This window comes from Thrips palmi, unplaced genomic scaffold, assembly GCF_012932325.1.
Source record: "Thrips palmi isolate BJ-2018 unplaced genomic scaffold, TpBJ-2018v1 HiC_scaffold_5, whole genome shotgun sequence".
In the NCBI taxonomy this organism is placed as follows: Eukaryota; Metazoa; Arthropoda; class Insecta; order Thysanoptera; family Thripidae; genus Thrips; species Thrips palmi.
Window position 1 is genome coordinate 11,713,199 of NW_023144632.1, and position 25,519 is coordinate 11,738,717.

The following is a 25,519-nucleotide window of genomic DNA, read 5'->3' on the forward strand; positions in this document are numbered from 1 at the left end:
CAAGCGGCTACTGTGCCGCCAAGTTCAAACACAGTCGGTAACACTGACAGTTGGGATGAGACAAGATCGATAGAACACAAGATGTATCACATGGTGGGATTTATTGGAAGCCTCATCAAACAGAAGTTCATAAATAATTATAGACCCTCCGCTTTTCTCACAACAAACACGGCGTCTGACAACCAATAATAAGCTTGGTTCAAATCTCCTTCGCAGAGATACGGCAAACGAGTCCACTTGTCGACGAGGAACCCAACGGGATCTAAGACGTGTGCAATAAAGCTCTCCACCTGTTCGTCAAAGGAACTTCCTTGAATTGGCATCCGCTCTTCGGGCTCGTGGTTTTCGCCTAAGCAGAGAAGTTATACATAAAAAAAGAACAAACAAATACTTGTTTGCCAGTTTCCACACATTAACCATCTTACCAACTTCCACATACGGCTGATAGGGCAAAACCAGAGCGATGACGGCTCTGCCACCAGGTGTCAGAGTTTCGTGAATCTGTCTAAGGAGGTCAGTTGGTCTTGAACAGCGATCTAATACATTGAGACAGGAAATCACATCCCAGGGTCCGTCATCTGCCCAATTATCAATTTCAAGGATTCTAAAGTAAAAAACAGACAAAGAAAACCAGAAAAGCGACGGGTTCATAAAAAATTGCTCTGTAAAAACACTTGAAGATAAAAACGTCCAGGGCATACCTATATTTCCTACGAGCTAGTATCCTCCGCATTGGTGCGGAAATTTCAGTCACTGAGACTTGGTCAAAGTAGGACTCTATCCGCACCGTGACCGCACCGTCTCCCGCACCGATGTCCAACAGCCGCCCTCCCGGCCGCCCAACGTGTCCGTCCAGTAGCCGGCCGAACTGGGCCGCAGAGAATACGAACATCGACCCTCGCCCGAGAAACCTGCAACAAACGAAAGGCGCCGTCAGCTCACGTAACAGTGGAAGAACGACTCGAGGGTACAAGTACTACGGATATCCACAATATATGTTGAAAAAACAGTTTGAGAAGCCGAAAAAAAAACTAACGCTGCGGACAGGATTCGAACCTGTGCGGGCAGAGCCCATTTGATTTCGAGTCAAACTCCTTAACCACTCGGACACCACAGCCGACGGGAGAGAGGGAGGCAAGCCACCGCATCTAAGCGTAGCGCGCCGCCCGGATGGAGTCTCTGCTTACGGGAGTAGCGCCGGCCGGCCGCGCAGTTCCATTGCAGTCCCACGGAGGGCGCCACCACCGCGCGCCGTCGAGCCCACGGCCACGACGCGCGCGCGGGAATGGATGTTTGAGTTTAAACGTTGGTGGAGACCAACGCAATGGGTCATATTTGACGCTTTTTAGTGTGTAGAATATTGGGGAACTGAGAAATGATACGAACTGGCGACACAGCTAGACCGCGAGGGAAGCCAAGATGTGGTTCCGAGGGAAACGTCGTATGCCGGAGGTGAAGTAACTTCGCCCTCGACTCAGTGCATCCCGAGGCTCCCGCCCCGCCCGCCGCCGCCCACCCCGGGCCACGCCGCCGCCCTTTTCGCATGAGTTGTCACCTCACCCATTCCCAGATGTAAAAAGGGATTTGAGGGACGTAAAAAAGGGCCGCGTGTGGGGAGGCTCGCGCGGGGAAGGGCCTAAGGAAAGGGGTGCGGGCGGGGCCGAGGTAAATCTTATTAAATTGCCCCGGGTTGTCTGGTTGTCTCGCTCTCGTCGCGTCCTTTCTTTCACGCGCTCTGCTTTCGGCTGCTTTCGGCCGTATGAGTCTCCCACGCGGCCGGGCCGGGCTGGCCCCCTCAGGGGTCGCCTCGCCTAGCCGCCAGTCGATGCCGGAAGAGGAAAACCAACCGGCGGGATGGCTCGGCTCCTCGGCTCTTGGAGTTTTGCGCTTGGCGCATCGCGCGACGCGGCCGCGCGGCTCTTGAACCTGCGCGCCACGCCGCCATACCACGCCGCCACGCCACGGCGAGTGCGCCAGAAGCCGCGAGGGGCGGAAGTCGCTGCGGAGTCGCAGTAACCGTTTTGGAGAGACCTGGCGCGACGGAGGGGAGGGGGCGGATGGGGTGGATGTGTGTGTCAGTACCGACCAAGGACGCCAAGGACCCACCAACACCAACGGGGGCACCGACAGGGTGGCCGGGCGAATCTCATACATGCATTATAAACACAACGCGAAATGACATGATTTATTTAGTTTCGGAGGACGCGCGGGCAAGGCGAGGGAAGAAAAAAGAAGGGGGGGGGGTGAAGGGAGAGAAAGAGAAACAGAGACAGAGAGAGAAAACGGCACCGCGAGCGCACATTACGGATTGCCACCAAAGGATGAGCGACGAGCGGCCGGGCATTGTATCACGCCATGCAGAGTCGGCCGAGTCGCCCGAACCACTAAAACTAGATCGGGGCAAAAACAAACACATTCCTGCTGCGAGAGAAGAAGGGGAGGCAGAGGAGAAAGAAGAAAGGACTGTAAGATGAGTGCATGAGTGTGGGTGTGTGTTTTGCATGCGGCCACGTCTTCCCCTGCTAGTGTGTGGGTGCGCGCAGATAGGGGGGAGCCGGTGTCGCGAGGAGAACAGCCAATGAGCGTCAAGTCTGTCCCACCCCCACCGCCCTAGCGAGGCCGGCGAGGCCCTCACAGCGCCACCCTAACACATACTAACACACTCACACACGTTTGCCTATCAATGCGGCCAAGCAAAAATCGATATTCCTTGAGATGGTCTACTTCTCCTTCATTTTCCTCCTCCCCTCCATCTCCTCTCCTCGGGGCCGCCTAGCCCGGCGTAGCCCTTGCGCCCCTCCCATCCCATTTGCAAATAAATGATGTATATGTATGTGTACACACATGGCGAGGGGTGGCGGTGGCGCGGGGCGGTGCGCGGGGCGGTGCGGGGTGGGCGCGGGGACGGCTCACCTCTCACCCCCTCTCCCTTAACTTTACTCTTTCTTCATTTTCTGTCCGCGGACGTCCCTTTAGCGCCCTCCCTTTTTATTTTTTATATAAACCAAACAGTCTCCGGCGCTTTCGTTCAACGGCGACCCCATCCCATCCTCCAGCCATTGGAAGGGCCGTGCCGGGCCGGGCCGGGCCGGGCAGGCCAAGGCGCTCGTACATTTTAAGCCCTTCGGCTCCTTTGGGTATCCTTTACAAATTTGAGGACAGAGCGCGCGCATACACACACACTCTCTCTCCACCCCTCGTCTCTCTCTCCCTCTCTCTCTCTCGCTCTCTGCACACTGCGCCCAAATCCGGCAACCCTTCCCACCCTGCGGCGTGTGTTTGACTCTCGATCGATGGGTGTACAGCTGAAGGTTGATGGGGGTTGGAATCGAATCCACCCTCAAACAAGCCGTACCGTCTGCCCTGCACGCCGTCCGCGCAGCGAACTGCGGGATCGCCAAAAAGGCGTACCGAGTACGAAGGTCCTCAAAATGAGCTTCAGGTCCACAAAATCATCCTTAAACCGACAAACAACAATGAAAAACTAAACCTTGGATCAAATTGGAAAAAGTATGAAACTGTTTCATGGCCATCATTCTCCCACTATATACCGAAGTCTGAACAAACAGGTGAAGGCGTACTGCAAACTGCAAACTTGCTTCACTTACGAAAAAATTTTCAACCATGTACAGTCATCCTTCGGAACCATAGTAGTAAGAGCAACTAGTCATGTAGTATACAGCTACTGTTCAGAGTTTAAACTGATGCCGTTTCTTCGGGGCGTTGACGAGCTCAGGTCCAAAGGCTTAATGAACTGCTGAATGTGCTCCATGTCCACTGAAACTAAAACACGCCCCACTCACCACTCACTTCAGCGGCGCTTTGCGGGCGAGGAGGGGCAGGCGAGGGGTGGGGAGAAGGGGGAGGGGGCGTCCTCCGTCGTCATTTTCTTGCCACCGCCCTCAGTTTATTTTCGCGTCATCTCCTCAGTGGCGCGAGATAATTCCGAAGAGAAATATTATCGTCGTTCCGACCGCTTTTTGCCGGGCCCTTTGGACCGCCGCGCCCCGCGACACTTGTTTGCGAACAAGCGGCGATGATGCGCCGTCCACGGCGTGCGCGCAGCGATATGCCTTTTGTTTTGTGGCAGCCGGGCCGCGGCAGCCGCCAAGGCGCACCGAGCAGCGCCCCAGACGGCGTGTCCGGCCGCGTCAATAAGTGGGCGGCTCTGCATCGGCAGCCTGGGTGCAGCCAGGACGCAGCCAGGGCGCGGTCTGCAGCTTCACGGCTAGTTAGGCCCCAACGAGCAGCCAGCCCTGCCAGCGGCGCTGGCGGCCGACAATGGATCGGGATGCAGCGGCATGCTGGTCATCGCGGCAATTCCTCATACTTTGGGAGTCCATTGTGCGTGTTGCTGCTTTTTCCTCGGCTTCCTGCCTTCCCTGCCCGGATTAAGAGGCGGCCAAACTAGCGCCCTGCCCGCCGGCCCGCCGAGTAGCGCCGCGCCTAAAGTCACTCGGAGGCCATTGTGCGCACGGCCGGCACGGCCACGGCCCGCACGCCACATTCCGGCCCGCCAGCGCCGCCAGCGCAGAGAGGCGTCGGAGACGACCCTTTTGGCGCATATCAGTTAAAACGGGAGCGGCGCGAAGGCCCCGTCCCAGGGCCAAGCCCCGGCCGCGGCCCTGGCCGGGCGAGCGAGAGAGAAAGAGTTATTGTGTTGAAGAGGGACCGGGGGGAAGGCGAGTATTCACGAGTCCGTCATTGCGCATGTGCGCCCCGCCGCGCCCTCCCCGCGTCGCCTCGCCGCCTCGCCGCCTCGCCGCCGCGGCGTTCCATTGGTCGGCGCGCCGGAGGGAGGGCCACATATGAGTTCGCCCGCCTGTCTCCTGCACGTGTGTGTGTGTGAGTGTGTGTGTGTGTGGCGGCAGTGCTAACTACTCTATCGACGACCCTCCCCATTCCAGGCCCCGCCGCCCTCGCCCTCGCCGCTGCCCGAGGGCCTCGCGGGAGGTCGCGAACCTCATCAGTCCTCCCGGTCCCCCCCTCCCCCCCGGGTCCCCCAGCGACTACACACACACGCACACACACACACAGCCCCTCAAGAGCCTCAAGAGGTACCCGCGTGGGGTGCTTACCGCGATGCACGTGAGCCGTATGCCTCGTGTTCGGGCTCCGCGTCGCCGTCCGCCGCCTCGTCCGCCGCCTCCCCCAAACACCAAAGCCTGCCCTCGAGGTGGCCCCGAGCAGCCCCGAGCCTACGCCGCCATCTCGCCGATTGCGGCTCGGTTTGGCGACACTGCCAATACCGTGGTGAGGCGGGCAAGCGGCGGGCAAGCGGCGAGCCGGTCAGGCCACATTACATTTGTTCTGTATCGCGCGGCGTCGCGGTATCGCGGAGATGAGCGTGGCCATGGCAACCACTGCATGGTGTGGCGTGGTGCGGCATGATGGCGGAGCGGTGGTGGGGACATAACTCCCTCCCCCACTCCCCCGCGGCCCACGGCGGCCCCTACATCTACATGTGAGGGAGGGCGGCTAGGGCGGCGCCGCGCGGTGGCGGAGCGTGGCGTGGCGGAGCGCTCCAACATCAAGCTTTCCGAAAAGAGCCGCTAAGGACGACGCCCTGCTCCGCCGTCGTGCTTGGCCCTGCTTCGCCCAGCTCGCGCGGCCTGCGTTCCCTTGGAAATGACAGCAAACTCTGCTGGTGATGAGTCACCGAAGCCCTGTGTCGTCCGAAGCCGCTTTTTAATAACCCAAAACCGGCGTGCACCGCGCGCCGCACCGCACGCCAACGGCAGCGGGCATGCCGCGGCAGCGGCCGGCAGGGCAGTTTCAAGCGGGCATCATCATGGCCAGTCAAAAAAGGCAGCAAACAAAAATGTCGCTCCGTCCCGCTTTGACGCGGAGCGTCGCCACGCAAAAAAAGGGGCCAAAACAACAAGCAAACTGGACGAAACAAGAGGAAAAGATTCACATGGCCATTCATTTCGCCCCACGTCATACCCCGTCCTCCGTGTAAAGCCTGCCAATTTCGGGGAAGCTGCCGCGGAGTTTGGCGAACGCCGCGTCGCGCTCGGCGCTTGCCCCCCTTCCCCCTCCCCCAACCCTCCACGTATGCCCCACGCGGCTTCCCCTCATCACACATAGATGGCGCAGGTGTATGTGATTCAGCAAACAGAGCGGGGTGGCGGCGGCCCGACGGGCCGGCTGCGGTGCGCTGCGGTGGGATGTGCCCTTCCCCCACTTCCAGGTCGATATCGTTCTGTATTCTTACCGCGTCTGTGCATGTCTTGTCAATCCGGCTCCCCTCCCTCCCCTCTGCCCGCCCTTCACCTGAGTTGCCGGCTTGGCTTCGAGACGAGCGTGCATGTGTGTGTGCGGGTAAGTGCGAGTGAGCGCGCATGCGTGTGTCTGAGTGCGCGCGCGCTCGCTCACCGGCAGACGTAAATGAGCGCTGCAGCACGAGGCCTTGCTAGGGCGCGAACCTGGACGGCAAAGTTTTGGGCCGAGCCGGTGCCCAGGCCGGTGCGACAAGCGCAGGGCCAGGGCCAGGGCCTGGGGCCCAGGGCCTCAACAAGTTGGCAATTAGACGGCGGAACTTAGCCGCGTTGCAGCAGGCCGGGCCTCCAGCACAGGACTCCAGGACGGGCCTCCAGGACGGGCCTCCAGGACGGGCCTCCAGGACTGGCCTCCAGGATACTCCAGGACGGGATGGGCATTCAGGATACTCCAGGACGGGGCCGGCATCCCCGATATTCCAGGACATATGGGCCTCCAGGACGGACTCTGGAACGGGCCTCGAGGGCGGGCCTCCAGCACGGGCCTCAACTCGTCTGCTGCTGTTGTGCTGGCTAATTTTCAAACTTTCCGGCGCCTCGCCTGCCGGCATGCTCACTTCGGGCGACGCGAGAAGCGCGACTAGACACCCCGCTGCGCTGCCCTCCCTGGGGACCGGGGACTAGCAGGGGCCTGGCCGCCTGGCTGGTTCAAAAGTGCGGTTTTGAGGGAAACGCTCGGAAGAGAGGTGAATCGGGGTGAGGGGCTGCACGGGGGCATGGCCAATCAGGTTATGGCGGAGGCCGGCGGAGCGGCGAGGCGAAGCGCACGGCGCCTGAAACGCAAAGCCACTCGAGACTCGCACCGCGCTCCGCATGCGGCCCGGCCCGCAGGCCCGCAGCCAGAGGCGACTAAGATGTCGGCGATGTCGGCCAACGACGCCCGTTGATAAACTGCACAAGTTGCACTAGGGTGCGGCCACTACGGCGCGTCCCCGGCAGCCAGCGGCAGCCGCCAAGCCCAGCCACCCCTCGATTGCGAACCCTTCCGCCGATTCTTATTACAAAAGTTATCCCCGCTGCACTGCGCTTTCCATTTTCGTTCTCCTTCCCCCGCCTTTTTGCGCGTGCCAATTTTGCATTCTAACAGCGTTTAAGATCAGTCCCCTCTGTTCTCGAGGGCTGCCGCGGGGAGGGGCGAAGAAATGTGCAGAAAACGGCAAGCGGGCGGCGCGGGCGCGGAGGGGAGCGAATGGCATCATTTCGCTAACCAGCCGCGCGCACTCCTTGGAGCCGCTGCCGCCGTGCCCCGTGCGTCGCCTGCGTCCGCAACCCCTTCGACGGAGTGCTGCTGGAAGATGGAAGATGGCGACAAGGGACTGTTATGCAGTCCTGGTGCGGCGGGTAGGGCGCGAGCCGCGGCCGTGGCGCTGCTCGCCGGCAAGCCGCGAGCCTGTCGTCGGTACCTTGGGCCGCGCGCCGGCCGGCCTAGGCCAGCCTGCCCACCGCCCTGGAGCGCACCGCCGCGCGCCGCCCTTGCGCAGGCCGAGGAGAGCAGGGTTGTCGCGGACATCAAAGGGCTACACGCGCTGTATGAAAGCTGGAAAAGTGTCTATGAAACAGCCGTAAAGGCGTCAAAGGCCCTTCGCGGCGCTTCACGGTGCTTCGCGGCGCCTTTACAGACCTGTTACCGCCGGGCCACGCCGGGCCACGCCGGGCCAATGTGTGCCTTCCACATGCCGGCGGGGCCGACGACACAGCCCCATTTTGCATCCGCGGACTCGCGTGCAGAGGGCGGCTGGGCAGGGCGGGACGGCAGCCGCCTGGACGCGGACGTGGCGACCAAACTCGGGCCACAAGGCGAAGCAAATAACTAGTGCAACTAACCTTGTTTCAACCACAAAAAATTCAAAATGCAATGATTTTCTTCAAATAATGAAAACTGACAAAACGTTCATTCCAATCCCACATACGCCACAGCGCCACGCAGCAGCGCCCCGACCCATCCCACCCTTTGGTTACCTTGCCTTTTGAGCACTCTCTCCTTGAGGCGGGGTGGGGGGCTCTTTCATCCCTCCGCCTCGGCGACTCCCGCCGTCACCGCGCGGCGGGGCGCTGGCGGCAGCATGGCGGCATGGAGGCGGCACCGCGCACAGGAGACTGACTCCGAGTGTCCTCGTCGCTCTGTCTCTCTCGCGCCCAAACGGGACTCCCCACGAGTGCGAGCGAGACAGCGCGACGAAAACGACTCTCGGAATCAGTCTGCAGGTGAGAGGTCAGCCGGGGCCGAAATTAACGCCGTCCGACGGCAGCCAATAAAGTGGAGCGGGAATGCAAAGGCGGCTGCGACCAAGGCTGCGACACGTACAGCGGCAGCGCGGAGCAGTGCGCAATTTAATACGCACCGCGACGGGCCGGGTCTGCCTGGGCCGGGCCTGCGCCGGGTCCATTTCAAAGCCTGCCCGTCATAAAGTCCTCGGAGAGGCTCCTCTCCGCGTTCGCGCACAAAACGTCGAGGGGCGCAATGAAAGAATCCACGGAAGCACCGTTCAGCCACCGCCACCCCCACAGGCCCGCCTCGACGCTGCACTACTAGATACTGCCTATTTGTATTCTTGTTCCTAAAGCGAGGCCCCCCCCCCTCTCTCTCTCTCTCTCTCTCTCTCTCTCTCTGTCTCCCTCCCCCCTTTCTGCACGTCCTCGACATTAACCCACGACATTATGAGCACAATTTATCGCGGCCAGCAAATTAATAAAAGCGTCGCGTTATCCCGTAAATTAGCCTCAAATTGGCGGCGCGTTATAATCGCTTTAGCGCCCGTCGGCCGTGAGGATGGTCCCGCACCGACTGCAGCAGGCAACAACAAAAACAACAACAAAAGAACACGAGGAGAAAACACCAAATCGCGGAAATGGAGACCATGCATCGTTGTTGGTATAATTCACGCCTTTTCTCTCGCCATTCGGCCATCAAACTTCCCCGCGTCGTGCCGTGCCGCGCCGAGACACGGTTGCGGTGATTAAGCCGTCTAGATGTAAGAAGAGGCATTAAAATGTGCGAAGAGCCCATCAAGAGGTGCGCTACGGCCCGACCGCGTCCGACAGCGCGTCGGGCCGTCGCCGCACTCGCACGTCGGCCACGTCGGCAGGCCCGCGGAACCGACGGCGAAACTGCGCGCTCTGCCGAACCAGTGGACTCGTGGACGAAGGAGGCGGGTTCAGCGACCTGGGTCCTGGGTCCTGGTGCCGGGGCACAGCGGCCAGGGAGGCCAGAGCACCGCCAAAGTCGGTCGTTGGTCCGGCGGCCACGGCGACGACTTGGAGGGGCTGCAGATGCAGGGGGCAAGGGCCGTCCCACCCCAGGCCGCACGCCGCGCGTCCGGCGACAGTGGAGCGCCACTCGCCTGGCGGAGCGGGCGGAGCACACGCCGCGCGGTCGGGGGACACTTCCAAGGCGGGCACACCGCGCGCAGCACCGCACTCCGCTGGGCAGGCGCCGCCGGCCGCCGCCGGCACAAAGCGTGCACACTTTCCTGCAGCCGCCGGTGCGGGGGTGCGGCCCGCGAAACGGAAACGGGAAACCTTGCTCTCTGCGGGCGCTCGCCGTGGCGCTCGCCTCGCACTCGCCCTTCGCTGTTCCCATGGCCAGCCAAAGGGCGCTGCCGCGCGGCTACGCTGCAAATTCTGCTTTCGGTTTCTCCCTTTCTGGCTCCACCCTTTCCGCAGCGGAATGCCTGTGATGTCGCCGGGTCCGCGTCGGTCTCCGTCGGTCCCCGTGGCCGTGGCGCGCCGTGGCGGCACTCCGGTGCGGTTTTATTCGGTTTATATTGCGATCGAAGGGTTAGTTTGGGTCCCAACATCACGGAAAAGGAAAAGGAGATTTCGGCAGGAGAGTGCGGAGCGCGACACGCTACGGCTCGCGGTGCGGGCGTCTGACGCACCTTGGCGGCGGCGGGTCGGGGCCGAGGCGGGCCGCGGCTACCCTGTGCGTCCTGGCCGTGTTGCACGCAGGCCGCGCTGCCATGGCCCATGGCCCCCATGGCCCATGGCCCCCATGGCCCCCATGGCCCATGGCCCCCATGGCCCATGGCCCCCATGGCCCATGGCCCCCATGGCCCCCAGTGGCGTGCGTAGAAATTTTTTTTTAAAAAAGGGGGGTTGTCAAGCCATGCTTTTTGCCTACTTACAGGGGGAAAGTGACGCAATTTGCCTACCTTCCAGGCGGCTGTCTAGTGGCCAAAGGGAAGGGGGGCCATGACCCCCCACCCCTCACCCCCCCACCCCGCGCACGCCACTGCAGGCCCGGAGTGCAGCCTGCAGGGTCCTGCAGGGTCCTGCACTGCAGGCCGAGGCAGCCAAGGCCGGGCCGACAATGGGAGCAAACAACTCGTTATGGATGCAGCAACACCGAGACGCACAATCACAGCAAAGCGGAGCAGAGCGGCCGGGCAGGACGGCCCGGACGCCCCGACGGACGGACGGCTGTAAAACGCGGCCGTCGGCAAATTATCGCCGAGACAGTCTTCCCGATTTGAGCAATCGGCAGGCGTAATGAAAGCAACAGGCACGCAGGGAGAGGGCACGGCAGGGCACGGCAGGGCATGGCACGCCACGGCAGGCAAATTGCGGGCCGGGGATAAATCAGGGCAGACAAGTGCACTGCAGACTGCAGCGCACTGCGCACGGGCCGTGGCGGCCGTGGCAGCCGTGCCGTGATGAGTGCAACAAAGTGTAACGTGTAAATCACGCGCCGCCGCGCTGTCGAAACATCATACGCGCCTTTGTCACACCATTACCGTCTGCGCGGCCTGCAACACGGCGGACATAAAACGGGCACGGCGGCCGGTGGCTGGCGGGCTGGGGCAGTGGCTGGGGCAGTGGCTGGGGCCCGGCGAACTGCGAGTGCTGCGAGCTGCGACTCAAAGGGTTGCGCGGCAGCGGCGCGGGTGGCTCGCCTTTCACAGCAGTATCGGCGCCGCGACAGGCGACGGCCAGGGCGACAGCCACCCTCGGAGGCGAAGAGGAGCTCCTCCCGCGAAAGGCATTCCTAGCGCGCTGCCTTGGCGCTGCGAACGGCCCGTCGTGGCGCTACGGCGCTACCCGGTACAGGTGGCTGTTATTTGTTTTCGCGGAACAGCAGCGCGTAGTGCCGGGCCGGGGCCGAGCGGTGCCGGCATAGGGCTGGCATAGGGCTGGCACAGGGCTGGCATAGGGAAGGGATGACTCACGCTGAGCGAGCGACGCGCTGCGGCCCTGGACCGGGCTGGACCAGGATGGACACTGCCCGAAGCCGTCGACGTCGTCGTCGTGTCCGAGCACGCATTAATATCGCCCGCATCTTTCTTTGTCCTTCCCATTTTTTCCGTCGCCAAGCAGACGCAAGCAGACGCAGGCGAACAAAACAAAGACGAGTCATAAGTCGCGACCGCAGTGTACAGAAGGGCCGATACATTCCAGCATGCTGCAGCAGCGGCTCGAAAAGAGGATGATGCATTGTGTGCGCTCACTGCGCCCGACTCCGCCTGACTCGGACAAGTGCGAGTAACAGGCGTGGACTGTAATTTCCAGGCTCGGCCTTCTGCGAAAGCGCAAATCGGCAAGCGCCAAACGGCAAGCGCCGTGATTTAAGGCGCACGCAAATAAAACTCCAAAGAAAACTACCGGCCGCCGCCCGACTAACGTGGGGTAGGCAACCCGGCCGCCACCCCGCCGCCCGACCAACGCGGGGTAGGCAACCCGGCCGCCACCCCGCCGCCCGAGCAACGCGGGGTAGGCAACCCGGCCGCCACCCCGCCGCCCGAGCAACGCGGGGTAGGCAACCCGGCCGCCACCCCGCCGCCCGACCAACGCGGGGTAGGCAACCCGGCCGCCACCCCGCCGCCCGACCAACGTGGGGTAGGCAACCCGGCCGCCACCCCGCCGCCCGACCAACGCGGGGTAGGCAACCCGGCCGCCACCCCGCCGCCCGACCAACGTGGGGTAGGCAACCCGGCCGCCACCCCGCCGCCCGACCAACGCGGGGTAGGCAACCCGGCCGCCACCCCGCCGCCCGACCAACGCGGGGTAGGCAACCCGGGCGACGCCGCTCCGCCTGGATCGCCGCTTCTGAGAACTGAGGGACGATTTCCAGGCAGCGAGCGTCGCCAGGCTGCGCCGGGCGGCCCGGCGGCAGCGCAGACCGCGGGGCGGAGTCCGGAGTCCCGGCTGCAAACGGGTTCGGCCGTTCGGACCAAGAAGACAGCGCTGCAGCAGCAGCAGCCTCGCTTGACATTCGAGCGTCGTCCGTGCCGGCCTTGGCTGGCTGCCTGGGCCGCCTCGGCCAGCAGGCCGGCCAGCGCGGCCGCGGGGGTGTCAGGACGGGGCTGGACACGGCCTGACGCAGCCTTCCTTTCTGGGAGAGACACGCTCTCCATCGACACGGTCCCCGTCGGCCCCTCGGCACGGCGCAAAATGGCAGCCACGCTCATTAAGCCACTCCCAGGCCCCCGGTGGGGCCACTGCGGGGCCGGCGGGGCCACTGTGGGGCCCGGGCCCAGAGGAGGGGCCCCCACGCCAGCAGGCTGTACCGCGGTGTGGCGGTGCAAAAGACTTTCAGCATTCCAAATGTTAATAAAAGGGCAACGGGTCGCCATCCACACTCACACACAGAGCCACCAGTACGCGAGGGGCATCCGACTCACAAGCGCGCGCGCGCGCTCTGTGTCGCACTCTCTCTCTCGCACACACACAACGCCGCGCAAAACCAGAAGCCCAAAGCGATGCCGGGCAAAAAGAGGGAAAAACAGCGTTTGACAAACGCTAACAAGGAAGGGCCGCTTTTTAAACAGCGAGTTAACATAATAGGCTCACTGGTCGCAGCACGCACCGAGAGATACGACACACCGGGGGCTCTGACTCACAGTGAGAGAGAGAGAGAGAGAGAGAGAGAGAGAGAGAGAGAGAGAGAGAGAGAGAGAGAGAGAGAGAGAGAGAGAGAGAGAAGGGGGGCAGGGCAGACTGCAGTGACGCACCTCCCTGTCCACCTTGATATCGATGGATAAAGTGCGTTGCACTACCGGAGGCCTCCTCATGGAAGTCACACCTTTCCCCCTCTCGGTTATATTTTTTCCCTTTGCCTAAACTCTTGGTTCTGATGCCGGCACCTCCAACAATAATTAAAACTGTTTTTTTCTTCTTTAAATCTTGTTCCTACTGCCGAAAGGAAGCGGAGCGGAGCGTCTCGGGCGTGTCTGATGTGGCCAGCCGCTAGTACCTGCGCTAGTGAATGGGGATAGGGATAGAGACACTCAATGACCAGCAGCCCGTCCCCACCACCGCGCCGTCCGCGCCGTCCGCGTCCACGGCAGTTCATTCATTAACGGCGTCCTTTCAGCCGCGGCTTCATTAATCCGACGGCGTGCGGCGCTACCGTACACCGCACCGCGGCACCGCGGCCGCCAAACTGATTAAAAGCCGCGGCCGGGAGGAGGCGCGATGAGCAACGGCACCGGCTACCGCCCGGCCAAAGCCAAAGCAAACGCGCAGCGAGCAACGCGCAGCGGAGGATGCTGACCTTCGCGCCGCTCCGCCGCTTGAGCGACAGCAGCGCCTATCGCCGCATCGGCGCGCCGCTTGCGTTGCATCGGCACGGCTTTGGATCCATCGGCTGTCCCTCGCCAGTCCCGGCCGGGCCGCTCCGGCCGCACGTCCGTCTCCGTCACGACGTGCCGCAGGGCCCCGCAGGCCGCAGGGCCCCGCAGGCCGCAGGGCCCCGCAGGCCGCAGGGCCCCGCAGGCCGCAGGGCCCCGCAGGCCGCAGGGCCCCGCAGGCCGCAGGGCCCCGCAGGCCGCAGGGCCCCGCAGGCCCGCACTCCGGGTCCGCGCGCAAACTGTCGCAAACTTGCGTCAACTTCTGATCGGGCGGTGCCGCGGGCGGAGTGCCCCGGCAGGCAAGCGAGGCAGCCCAAGAAAGACCTCAAAACTCTTTTTCCGCTTCACATAGTCCTGGAACAAAACCCGAATCATGGCGCTGCTGACAGACTCGGGTCCGAAGAGCAACCAAATGGAAAATGCTACTTGTTTGCTTCGAAGCGCAGAACGCGCCCCGAGTTGTCTGCCTGAGCAGGTCGCCCGACACACTACGCAACACCTCCTCAACAGGTCGCCCGGCACACTTCGCAACACCTCCTCAGGTCCGGAATACGAAAATAAAAATTAAGTAGAGGTTCTTGGAAGCACTTGGCACTACGAGCCGTCAATCCCTCGGCCCTCGGCGCGCTGACTCACGGCAAAATCCATCCCGAGCGAACAAACGCACGACGAAGGGCCGGTAAACATGAGGGCATTCCTCAGACATAAATGACACCCATTTAGAACGGGGTACACAACCTGCAAAAAAGATGAAGAAAGTTACGACCGCCTCCTCCGAGTCTGCCAGTCTGCGGGTAACGCTCAGGCCAGACAGCACGGCGCGGCGGCACGGACGAGGGGAGGGGGAGGGGAGGGAACGCCGGGTAGGCTCTGAAATATGACCAAACTCGCAATTTTAGGAGATGGCATCTCGCTGCATTCTCGAAAAAAAAAAGGAAATGTTTCAAACACATGTTGCATTGTGCACAGCAAAACACGAAGTGGCTCAAGCTGAATACATGCAAGCAGTCTGGAGACTTGCGCGCGCGGCAAAGTCACAGCCCGAACCAGGGCCTCAAAGTACGGCCGCAAAGTCACAGCCCCGAACCAGGGCCCCAAAGTACGGCCGCAAAGTCACAGCCCCGAACCAGGGCCCCAAAGTACGGCCGCAAAAACAAGGAAACGAGGAGGAAATCAGCGTGGCCGGCCCGGGCCGCGTTAATTAGAAAGGTGGCCGAGCGTGCGCGCCGCACTCACACTCTCTCGCTCACACACACGGACGCCGAAATTAAAAAGAGAATGGCCGGTCGCTTCTATTGAATAGCGTATATAGTTAATTAACATTCCATACAGCCGCCGCCATTGTTGGCTACAATTGTTGCCGCTGCCGCTTCGCTACCGGTGTTCCGCCTGTAATTATCAGCCTGCCTACACTTTTCTTTTCCTCGCTCGATGTTCATATACTTTTTGCTCCCTTTTTCCTAGACGCTCATCGTCTTTTTGCTCGTTCGATTGGAGTCGCGCGGCGCGGCGTGGCGTTTACACCAGCGTGGCGGCAGGCCCCGCATTCTAACCGAGTTTCTAACACTCGGGCCGCCAACTCATTGTGGACACGGAGGAGTCAACAGAGTCAGTCAACAGGTGCCGATTGCGCGGATTTTGGGATTTTGGACGCGGAATGCAGACATTGTTCCCGGAGGACCCTCGTCGCGGCCGTGGAGGGCTCGGCGACGGCCACGTCCAGGACGCAAATCAAACGGCCGCCAACGCGACGGCGCGGACGTGCAGCGCGGACGACAAAAGCATGACGTACTCGGCGAAGATTAAAAGGGCTGCTAATTTATGGCAAATAAACAGAAGCTGGGCGGCCCGGGCCCGCCGGGGCGGCCTACCCGGAGCCCCGCACCCCTTCGGGACCCTTCGGCCTTCGGCGGCCGTCACCGCCGCCACCCGCAATTTATTGAACGCTCGGAAACAGAGGGGGACAAGCGCGGAATTAACGAAATCAGAATGAAGAATGGAATAATAAATTAAAACGAGTTTTCCCTCCTGCATTTTATTTGTTATTGTGCGCGCGGCGCGCGGCGCGAGCAGCAGCGGCAAGGGCTGCCGCGCCGAGTCAAGGACCGAGGCGACGAGGACGGGGCGGACGGGGCGGACGGGGCGGCAGTCACGCGCGATTCGTTCGAAAATGAAGAGGAATAAGTCTGCGGAATGGAATCCGACAGATGCACGGAGCCAGGGCCGCTAAGGGCCGCGCACTTTATAACCCCCGTTAGCGTTAGCACGGCCGCAGGGCCCCTCACTCGCCTCCCGCCCCCGGAATAGGAAGAAGAGGCCAGCGCGCCTTTTTTCCTGTCAGGGCGGCAAACACTCGCAACACGACACACGAGTCACAGCGAAAGCGGCGATGACTTGAACCCGTGTTCTTGCGGGGCGAGCCGGACGACCACGTCCCCGACCTCCACTGCGCAGCCCAGCGCTGCCACCCCGCGGCCAACGCCAGCGCGAGCCAGCTCCGCGGTTCCCTCAAATACTGCATTTCAATGGCCGAGACGAAATGGGGCTGTGGCTGCGTCACGTCCACCGGCCTCCCCGAATAATGCATGCTGCACACACACACACACACACACACACACACACACACACACACACACACACACGGATAATCAAGGTTAAGCGATTCCGATCGGACCATGGCGACGAAATCAATGACTAATTCATGGCGCAACCAAGGACAGTCCTCGTCACCGTCTTTGGGGGCTGAGGCCAGGGCTGAGGTCGGGGCTGAGGTCGGGGCTGAGGCCGGGTTTGAGGCCGGGGCTGAGGCCGGGGCTGAGGCCAGGGCTGAGGTCGGGGCTGAGGTCGGGGCTGAGGCCGGGGCTGAGGCCGGGGCTGAGGCCGGGGCTGAGGCAGAGGCCGGCTCTGGTCCGAATTCCTATCGCTTTGTTGGTGCATCGCAGCAATAATGAGACTGGGCCCGTATGCTAATTGCGGCCTGCCGCCTCGCTGCCGCCCCGCCAGCCCTGCCCAGGTGTCCTGCCGCTCCAGCGCGCTCCAGCGCCTGTTTGTCGCCTGGAGCCGCGCTATCGCCCATCTAGCCCTTTATGTTCGGCTTTAGCAAGAAAACCATAACTCTCTCGCCGCCTCTTGCTTTCCTTTCGCGCGCGTTGCTTTGTCTGTGTGTGTTTCACATGTGTGTGTGGCCACTGTGGCGGCGGCAGGACTACAAAACAGCAGCCAGGTCCACAATGAGAGCCAAAGAAGCGGCGGCGGTGCGGCGCGGATCAGATACAGCCTCAATTTCCGAACAACAATGCCAAATATTTATCCAAATGGTGCCGGATTTTCGACTCATTACCACCTGCCAGTCGCTGCCGTGCGCGCTCAAACACACACACACAAGCGCGCGCGCGCACGGGGCGAATGGACAATAAGCACACGGCCCCCTTAGGGCGCTTGGAGAGAATTATTTTGGCCACATTTGCATAAGCAGGCCGAGACGCCGCCGCCATGCCGCCGACGCTGCCGGCGCTCCGGGCCGAACAATCGGCGGGGCTGGCGCAGGCTGGCGCAGGCTGGCGGCGCCCTCGTCGTCCTCCACGGCACACTTGTTGATCCCCTCCGCACCCCGCCTCTGGCCGCGGTGCGCGCGGTGTGGCGGCCGTCCTCGGGGTGGCGCCCACGGCGCTGCCGGACGACGGACGCCCCCGCGGCCCCGCCCCGCGGTCGCACCATCAGGCTGGCAAGGCGCGGCGGCGAGGCGCGGCGGCGAGGCCCTGCAAGGCATTCGCGCGGTGAAAGGAGCGCGTGAGTCACCGGCAGCAGTGCAGTGCCGCGCCGTGGCGTACAAGGCCTAATGATTGACACATGTCGCGCTAATGGCGCCGCGCGGCCGAGCCTGCGCTGCGGCACTGCACCGAGATGCAGGCACTGCGGGCACTGCAGGCGGGGTGGCTAATCACGTGCTTTGGTTACGCCTGTCGCTGCGAGTGTCGCTGCGAGGGGGGGGGGGACGGGGGACGGACTCACACTGCCGCGACGGTGGGCTGCCCTTTCCGGCGGCCAGCGATTGACAGCCAGCGGTGACTGCAGCCACTACGTCGCACTGCCCGAACCGCGGCGCGGACGGAGACCAAAAAAGTTCGGGCCAGAGACAACAAGAAGTCAAAAACAACACACCCAAAAAAGACGAGCACCGCGCACCGGTCGTCCCTCATCCAATCAGGTGGACGGGGAACGTTTTAATTAAAATTAGCTCTCGGGGGAAAAGAGCGGGATGAGGATGGGGGGCCGTGGGACGCGTCACGGTGACCAGGCTGAAGTAATGGACTTCAGCGATCCAGGGCCCAGCCAGGGCCCAGCCAGGGCCCAGCCAGGGCCCAGCCAGGGCCCAGCCAGGGACCAGCCAGGGCCCAGCCAGGGCCCAGCCAGGGCCCAGCCAGGGCCCAGCCAGGGCCCAGGGCAGCGCGCCAAAATGGCCCTTGGCAGGCCGTCACCCAGCGCGGCCGCGGACTGGCGCAGGGCGCCTCGCTGGACGCCTCGCTGGACGCTGGAGGTGTGAAGAGTGGCGGCCCGGCCACGGCCACGCCATGGCGTAATGAGTGTAGGGACTGGGGCCATTCAGTCGGGCGCTCATTCATGGCGGGGGCCCGGCCGTAAGCGCGGTGCAGCGCGCCGCCGAACGGAACCCGCCACGCCGCGCCGGGCCGGCGAAAAATCCACAAAAGACGGCGAACGGTCCGCGGTCCGCGGCAACACAGGCAAGGCTGCAGCCAAATTGCAGGCGCCCCATTATGTATAAAGCGGCCATCTTTCTTTAGCAGAGGATGAGCTGTCGGCTTCCGAGTGACGCCTCCTCTATTCAGGCGCTGGAACGAATCTGGAAGATGCGGGGGGGGGGGGGGGGTCACGGCCCAACTGCGCTGTTATTTGTGATCGAAATATGAATGAGGGTCCGCGCGGCCTAAACGCATTGAAGCCATGAGGGCGCCGAGCAAGCAGAGGGCCTCCATGAATGGGTCCAGGACGGGGACGCCGAACGCGCCCCTGGTCGAATGAGAGAAAGGCAGTCATGGGGCCATGGGCCATGCCATGGGCAGGCGCAGGTAGGCGCCGGCCACACTCACCCGTTGAGGGACGTCTGGGTGAAGAACCAGCCCAGCAGCAGCTTGACCAGCGAGTACCAGAGCTGCAGCAGGATGCTCTCGGACTTGGCCTCGGCGTCGGCGAGGAACGCCTCGGTCTCCTCGTCGCAGTCCATCCTCACGAAGCAGTCCCTCACCGCGGCCGAGCAGCCCGCCAGCCTGGTCTGGTACCACTGAAACCAACAAAAAGGAGCGTCAGAGACAAAGCCACAATGACAAATTTTGTAATTGTTCCGACGCAGCTGCATTCCTTTTACGGCTAAACAGCCCCGTACTTTGACCGCGCGTTTTTACGACGAAGGGACGAAGCAGTACAACAATTTAACAAGACGTTCCGGGAGCAACCCCTCGGCCCCGCGTTGGCCGCGTTGGCCGCGTTGGCTGGCCGCCCTGTAATTAAGGCCCGGTAAGGCAGCGGCGCGGCCAGCCTCGCGCCTCCACGACGCCTGCCGCCGCGACGCCGTGCCGCGCCGCGCTGCACAGTTGCAGTCGTTATGCACTTTAACGGCACTGCAGTAAAGCGCGTCAACGGCGGCGATGCACCGGCCGGCCGGCAGGGCCGACGGCGAGGCGACGCCCAGGACGGCGCGGACGGCGCGGACTTGAGGAGGACGGCGACGTCGCCAGGGGGCGGCACCCGGGGCCGGGGCGACACTGCCACCGATAAGAACAGGACTTGGAAGACTGGACCTGGACCACCTCGGCGGCGGGCACGGCCTACACCGCGTGGCACCGCACTGTGTGCGCGTCTGCGTGACGGCCCGGCGTTTTACGGCGCTGCCGTTGTCTTTCCCTCGCGGTGCTAAACATAATGCCTGTGGTCTTTGGCCCCACGGTAGCCCGCCGCCCCGCCGCGCCGCCGCTTCAAACACCACTTTGAGCCGCGTTTTGCAGAAACAGCGCCGCTCCGCCGCCGCTCCGGCCAGCAGACGAGTGCCCCCAGTTCCACTAACCGTGAGGGACAGTTCCGGCTCCGGATTCCGCCCGGCCCCGCTGAGGGGCTGGGCGAGCGCTCACGCAGATTGCGCAACTTTCGCGCCCCCTCCCCCCCCCACACACACACATACTCAGAGTGTAGGAGACCTCTGTTCTGGCGAGCAGATGCAACAACAGAATCGCAAGCGGACAAGAATGAACTTACATACACTTACATACAATTTAACTCTGGCACAAAACAGTTCGCGTTCATGTCATGCACACGGACTTCGCCCGCCCCGGGGACGAGTCCCAACAGCCTGGCGCAAACTGCAGTCTGAATCGGCACACTGTACAGCAAGGGCTGGGCTCGGACTTTGACCCCCGGCAGGGCCGACGGGCCGGTGTCCCCCGGTGTCCCCGCTGTGCCGGCCGAGGACGCGGCGCGACGCGGACGCGCTGAGGCGCTGCGACGATTGGCCCAATCAAGCCGTCATCTTTGGTATAAATGGGCCGATCGGAAGTACGGCAGGCGGGGCGGGGCGGGGCGGGGCGGGGCGTGCCGGGCGTCAGGTTCCGCCTCATCGCGGCGACAGTGCCGGGCACGCCGGGCACGCCGTCCAGGCCCTGATGTAAGTGGCGGCTCATCAGGCCGAACGCGGCAGCATGGCGGCAGCGCGGCCCGATAACGCGCCGAGGCGTCTCTAAAAGGCCCGCCGGGGCCCGCCGAGGCCTGCCCAGTGTTTTGTGGTTTCGCTAGACACCTCTCTTTTCATCTTCCTCATCTTTTATGTCGCGGCGCGTCATCCATTTTTATTTTGTGTCCGCAGAGAAAAGTGTCCAGTCGAAGAGGACGAGAAAAAAAAGGAAGGGGGAAATATAAAAAGGCTCGGTACCTATCGAAGACCTATCCGTCATGACGATCGCGGCTTCGCGGCATGGCGGCGGCGGCCGCTCGGCCTGACAATGGTCCTTCGGGGAAGCAGAAGCTATTACAGCGCAGGAAGCCCGCGAAACGTCGCGCCGACCAGCCAGACCGCCAGCCAGACCGCCAGCCGACTTATTGGCGGAGGACTTTCTTCCGACTTATGACGGCCAAAGCGCATCAAACGGCTGCATCCGCGGACCACCGCCAGATTACTGGCAAGGGCCCCCACCACAGCGAAGTGCTCGTCCACGTGCGCGTCTGTGTGTGTGTGTGTGTGTCTCCACAACAGCCTCGCGTGCATTTTCGTATCTGGCACGGCAGATCGTAAAGCCCGCAGACACTCTGCCCGGCATGTCCGCACCTCCCAGCGTTCCTCCTCTAAAAACAAAATATTTGCTCCCTTTGTTCCCCCTCGGATGTGATTTACACCTCGGCACTACTTGTCACGAACCGTACTCGAACCGTACTGCCTGCAGGGCTTTGCTTGCTCGCAGCGCGCACACGCACACACACACACACTCGCAGGTTGTGACGCGAGGAGGCGATTGGGAGATAAAACCTTGTTCGTACGTTACAACAGCGAGGTGGAACGGGTGGCGCGGCGAGACGGGGCGGCGCCAGGCCGGCGTGCCTTGCGTGCCGTGCCGCGCCCTGCGTGCCAGGCCGTGCGCGCCGTGCGGGCGGGCCGGGCCGCGGGACGCCGGCGTCGAGCGGGCTGCATCCTGCCTGCTTCGCTTAGCGCGCCGTGCATCTGCATACGGCCAGCCGGACCAGCCACGGTCAGCCCCAGCCAGACTGGCTGACGGGCTGTGTGGGAGCAGCCGGGCCCCCGCGATCCGAGATGTATTCATTAGTATCATCCTCATCCTCGCCGCTTCCCCCCCGCCCCGCCTCGCCCCGGTGTAACTGGCGCGGCCTGCGGGGCTCGCAGGGCTCGCAGCTAGTCAATGGACAAATGTGTTATTTCCGGCCCAGAACGCCCTCCGTCATCAGATGACCATACGGCCTCCTCAATGAACGAATGAATGAATGAATCACTGCCGGCTTGGCGGTGCTTGGCGGGGTGCGGGCCGGCGTCACTACACTGCGAGGCACCGCGTAGCGCGCGACGAGGCCCAGCACCAGCCCAGAGCAGACAATTCGCGTCAAACCCGCCAGGAAACAACGCGACAAACAATGCGACACATTCAAACGATCTGTGAATATCAAACTTTTGAGTGAGAGAACTCTCCCTTCGGGCCCCGGCCAGGTGAGGCCGGCAAAATGAAGGGTTGGGTTCGCCCTGTTTCGGCCGGTTTCGGCCGCCCCGCCACACAACGCGTGACAAGGGTTCACACGGCGGCGCGCGGCGGCCGGGCTTTTTTGGCGCGGCGCGGAATGTGGCCCTGCCTTGGCCCTGCCTGATGACGATGCGGTTTAATTGGCCCGTCCAGATGACGCGTCGCCGAAACACGACAATGCCGCAAGCATCCGCGCGCCGCCCCTTGCCTTGCCACTCCTTCCCCGCGACTCCAAAACGACTTCCGCCCCCAAGTCACGCACGTCGCCGGGTTCAAATACCGGCCCTCTTTCTTTTTTCGTCGCGCCCCGCCAGGCCCCGCCAGGCCCCGCGCTGCTCCGCACGCGGCGCACAGCATTGCGCATGCAGACGCCCTCCTTATTGATTCAGACGTCCCTCGCAGTGGCAGTGCCGCGCGGGGCGGCGGGGCCCCGTGGCACACGTGCGGGGAGGCAGGCGGGGAGGCTGGATGTATGTTGTGTATTGATAAAGAAGAAGGATCCAATTCACGGGGAGTTACGTCCAGGGCCGAGGACCCCGCCATGGCGCGCCACCCCGCCCACACGGCCCGCCCGCCGCATCGGAAACTCCTTCTCGGCGACCTACTTGTGCGGCTGGAAGGCGGCGAGGCTGCGAGGCTGGAAGGGGTAAGGCAGAGTCGCGGGAATGAAGGGGATGGAATAGGTTAGCGCGTTGAGACCTCCTGCCATCCCCTCCCCTCGCCTCTCCGGTCCGATATGACTTGAGCCCTTCTCCCACCCTCTCCGCTCCATTAACCCTACGGCGTTTGGCTTTTAGAGCGGCGGAGCGGCGCCCGCTCGGGACGCGGCGGGACAGCCCTACCCCCTCGCCGACACCTCGCCCCGCCCCGCCCCGCCCCGCCCCGCCATGCGTACTCCGCCGCCTCCTCGAAATACTTTCTAACGGACGCGTCATTTGGCAAGGCCAGCCTGCCTGCCGCGGCCTGCCGGCATTGATTAGCATTCAGTGAAATTCGTTATTTTCTTCCGGCCGATAATCAGCCCTAATAGATTAGAATTGGAATCCAATTGCAGCGAGGCAGCGAGGCAGCCATAAGCCCGCTGCCCCTCCGCCTCCTCCCAAGTCACGGATCCCGCTGGGATTGCCTCTGCCAGTGCGTTTTGCCTGGGGGGCGGGGCGGGGCGCGGCGCGGCGGGGCGGCCACCACAACGCGGCCCGCACGTGTCCTTATGGACAGGCGCCGCGGCCGCGGGCCCACCGGACCCACCGATCGGGCCCACCAGCAAAGTGGCCACGACCGCGCCATCGCATCGCGGCACACCCGGCCTGGCCGGCCTGGCCGGCCGCGGCTTGAAATTATCCATTTCGCCGACGGCTGGAGACGACCGAGGCCTCCAGGGCCTGGACCAGGAAGGGGCGGGACGAGGGCGACACGGGGCGACACTGCAGGCACGCTGGGCCGACGCGCACCTCGGCCGAATCCAGCTCGACAGACGGCGACAGCGAGTCGTCGGGCAGATAGAGTTGGCCGTTCGTAGAGCGCGACGCGGCAGAGTTGCAGAGCCATTCCGAGCGGTCCTGCCGTGGCTGCCTCTCTCGCGCCCACACGCAACGCCACGTGAGTGCGAGAGAGACAGAGCGAGGGCAGCCGGACAACTCGCTCGGAATCATCGCCGCTCGGCTGGGGGCGCAACGGCGGCAGTGCGGCAGCAGCGGCCCCTTTTGGAATGAATGACGGAGGAAAGGCCCCAGTCCCGGTGCGTGCCGCGTGCAGTGTGGCGGCGTGCAGCAGCAGGGCCGGCAGGGCCAGGCCGCGGGTTCGCTACTATTAGACGAGCTGACCGCCAGTCTGCCATTCAAATGTAGATCAGCTCACCAAACGGTTTGACTGACTTGACTCTTGGCGGGGATAAGTGGAGGGAAGGGGAGGGGGAGGGGGGCTGCCAATCCCTGCCAATACATCATCAACAAGAACAGGCCGCAATGGACGCGTGATTATCTAATTTACTTTCTCATTTCGATTCCGAGGAGTCCGAGGAATCACGAGGACGAGACTGGCCGGATCGCCATTACGTCCGACGAGGCCGCGCCGCGCCGCGCGCCTCTGTCCTAGCGTGCCCCGGCGTGCCCCGGCGTGCCCTAGCCCTAGCCAGCCAAGCGGCGAGGCGTTCAGCACGCCCCCCTCCCCTTTTGGCCATCCATAAGTACACAAATAACAAACTCAAATTATTAGAAAAATTAAAAAAAAAAGATCTGTCAAAGTTTGTTGACTAATGGACAAAGTTCAGAAACCATAAAAAAATAAAAAAATAGTGGTATGATGTGTGTTTGGATAGGTTTATTAACTTTATGATGCAACATCTCATGGATGCACCACGGTTACTGGAATACTTCAGCTCCTCCCCAAAAAACAGGAAGCCTAATTTTTATTCTGTTTTTACCTCTGCAGTACTTTGGATTAGCAGATATAAGAGAGAGAGGTGTTAGTGCGCTGAGATAACACAGAGTCAGCCCAGAGATCCATGATGAGAAACTATCCATTTGTTGAGTGCTTATAACGGTAATCTACGAGTTTTCGCCATTGGCTTCTTAGTTTGCACCGGGAAAGTACACGAGTTAGATTACAGTTAAATAGCCAGGTAAGATACATAATCATAGGAGGGACAATATACATTACTGAAAAGATATTTGTATGAAAGTCACTGGAGTATCTAAGCAACGTTATTTGAGTCAAACTTACCACAGCTTTGTTCATATGTCTCAGCTCGTTGTCTGCGACAGTCTTGCGGTACAGAGTGCGAGCCAGAGACCCACCTCTACGCAGCCTGAGAGGTACAGTGGCATTGGAATCTTGAGCATGGGTGAAGCCGCAGTCACAGTCGGGGATCACTGGCTGCACATTGTGTGTTTCCATTGTAGGCCCTGGCTGGGGCGTGGACTGAGGCTCTGTACACTGGGAGTTCCCGACGCCATGCGAAGGCTCGGAGTCTTCCTTCATTTTCAGGCTTTGAATGTAAGCAGTGCGTGGCAATCTCTCTAGCCCCTGACACAACCACGGAAAAGCAGGCCGCTTGTTCGCCGATGGAAAGGATGAGAGGTTCGGAGGTTATGTACACGTCACAGGCCACTTTCAGCGACCGCTTCAGAGCACCGCGGCACTTCCGCGCGATGACATCACAGAAAACACGCCTGATAACGATCCAGGATCACTTTGAGACACTTGCTATCGGCCCAGTCACGCGGGAAACTCGACGCGAAACGATTCGCGCGATCAAAACAAACAACAGCGACAGCAGGCAGCCATGATGGAGGTGGCGGCGGATTTACCGCCACCCAGCGGCGACGCCGCGAACTACGGCCGGCGGGCGGGAAGGCGCGCCGAGTTCGAAGCGCGGCGCGGCCACGGCAGCGGCAACGAGGCGGCCTCGCCCGGCCTGCGGACT

General features: G+C 62.3%; 1 protein-coding gene and 1 non-coding gene across 2 annotated transcripts; both read right to left on the reverse strand.

Moving 5' to 3' along the window:
* Window positions 1-84: 84 nt before the first annotated feature.
* Window positions 85-25,409, reverse strand: LOC117651283 (methyltransferase-like protein 9). The gene is made up of 5 exons (XM_034395148.1): window positions 24,817-25,409; window positions 18,955-19,145; window positions 702-911; window positions 426-604; window positions 85-349 (listed from the first exon to the last, which is right to left on the reverse strand). Exons 1-5 carry the CDS (start codon window positions 25,072-25,074, stop codon window positions 138-140), a joined length of 1,050 nt encoding a protein of 349 aa, XP_034251039.1. The 5' UTR covers window positions 25,075-25,409; the 3' UTR covers window positions 85-137.
* Trnas-cga lies at window positions 1,036-1,117 on the reverse strand. Its single transcript has one exon. It is a non-coding gene; the product is annotated as a tRNA-Ser (tRNA).
* Window positions 25,410-25,519: the final 110 nt, after the last annotated feature.

Coding starts and splice junctions, on each gene's coding strand:
- LOC117651283 (XM_034395148.1), bottom strand. CDS start 25,074: ATGAAGGAAGACTCCGAGCCTTCGCATGGCGTCGGGAACTCCCAGTGT. Junction 605..701: donor CTAGCTCGTAGGAAATATAG/GTATGCCCTGGA, acceptor TTTTTACTTTAG/AATCCTTGAAATTGATAATT. Junction 350..425: donor TCAGCCGTATGTGGAAGTTG/GTAAGATGGTTA, acceptor TTCTCTGCTTAG/GCGAAAACCACGAGCCCGAA.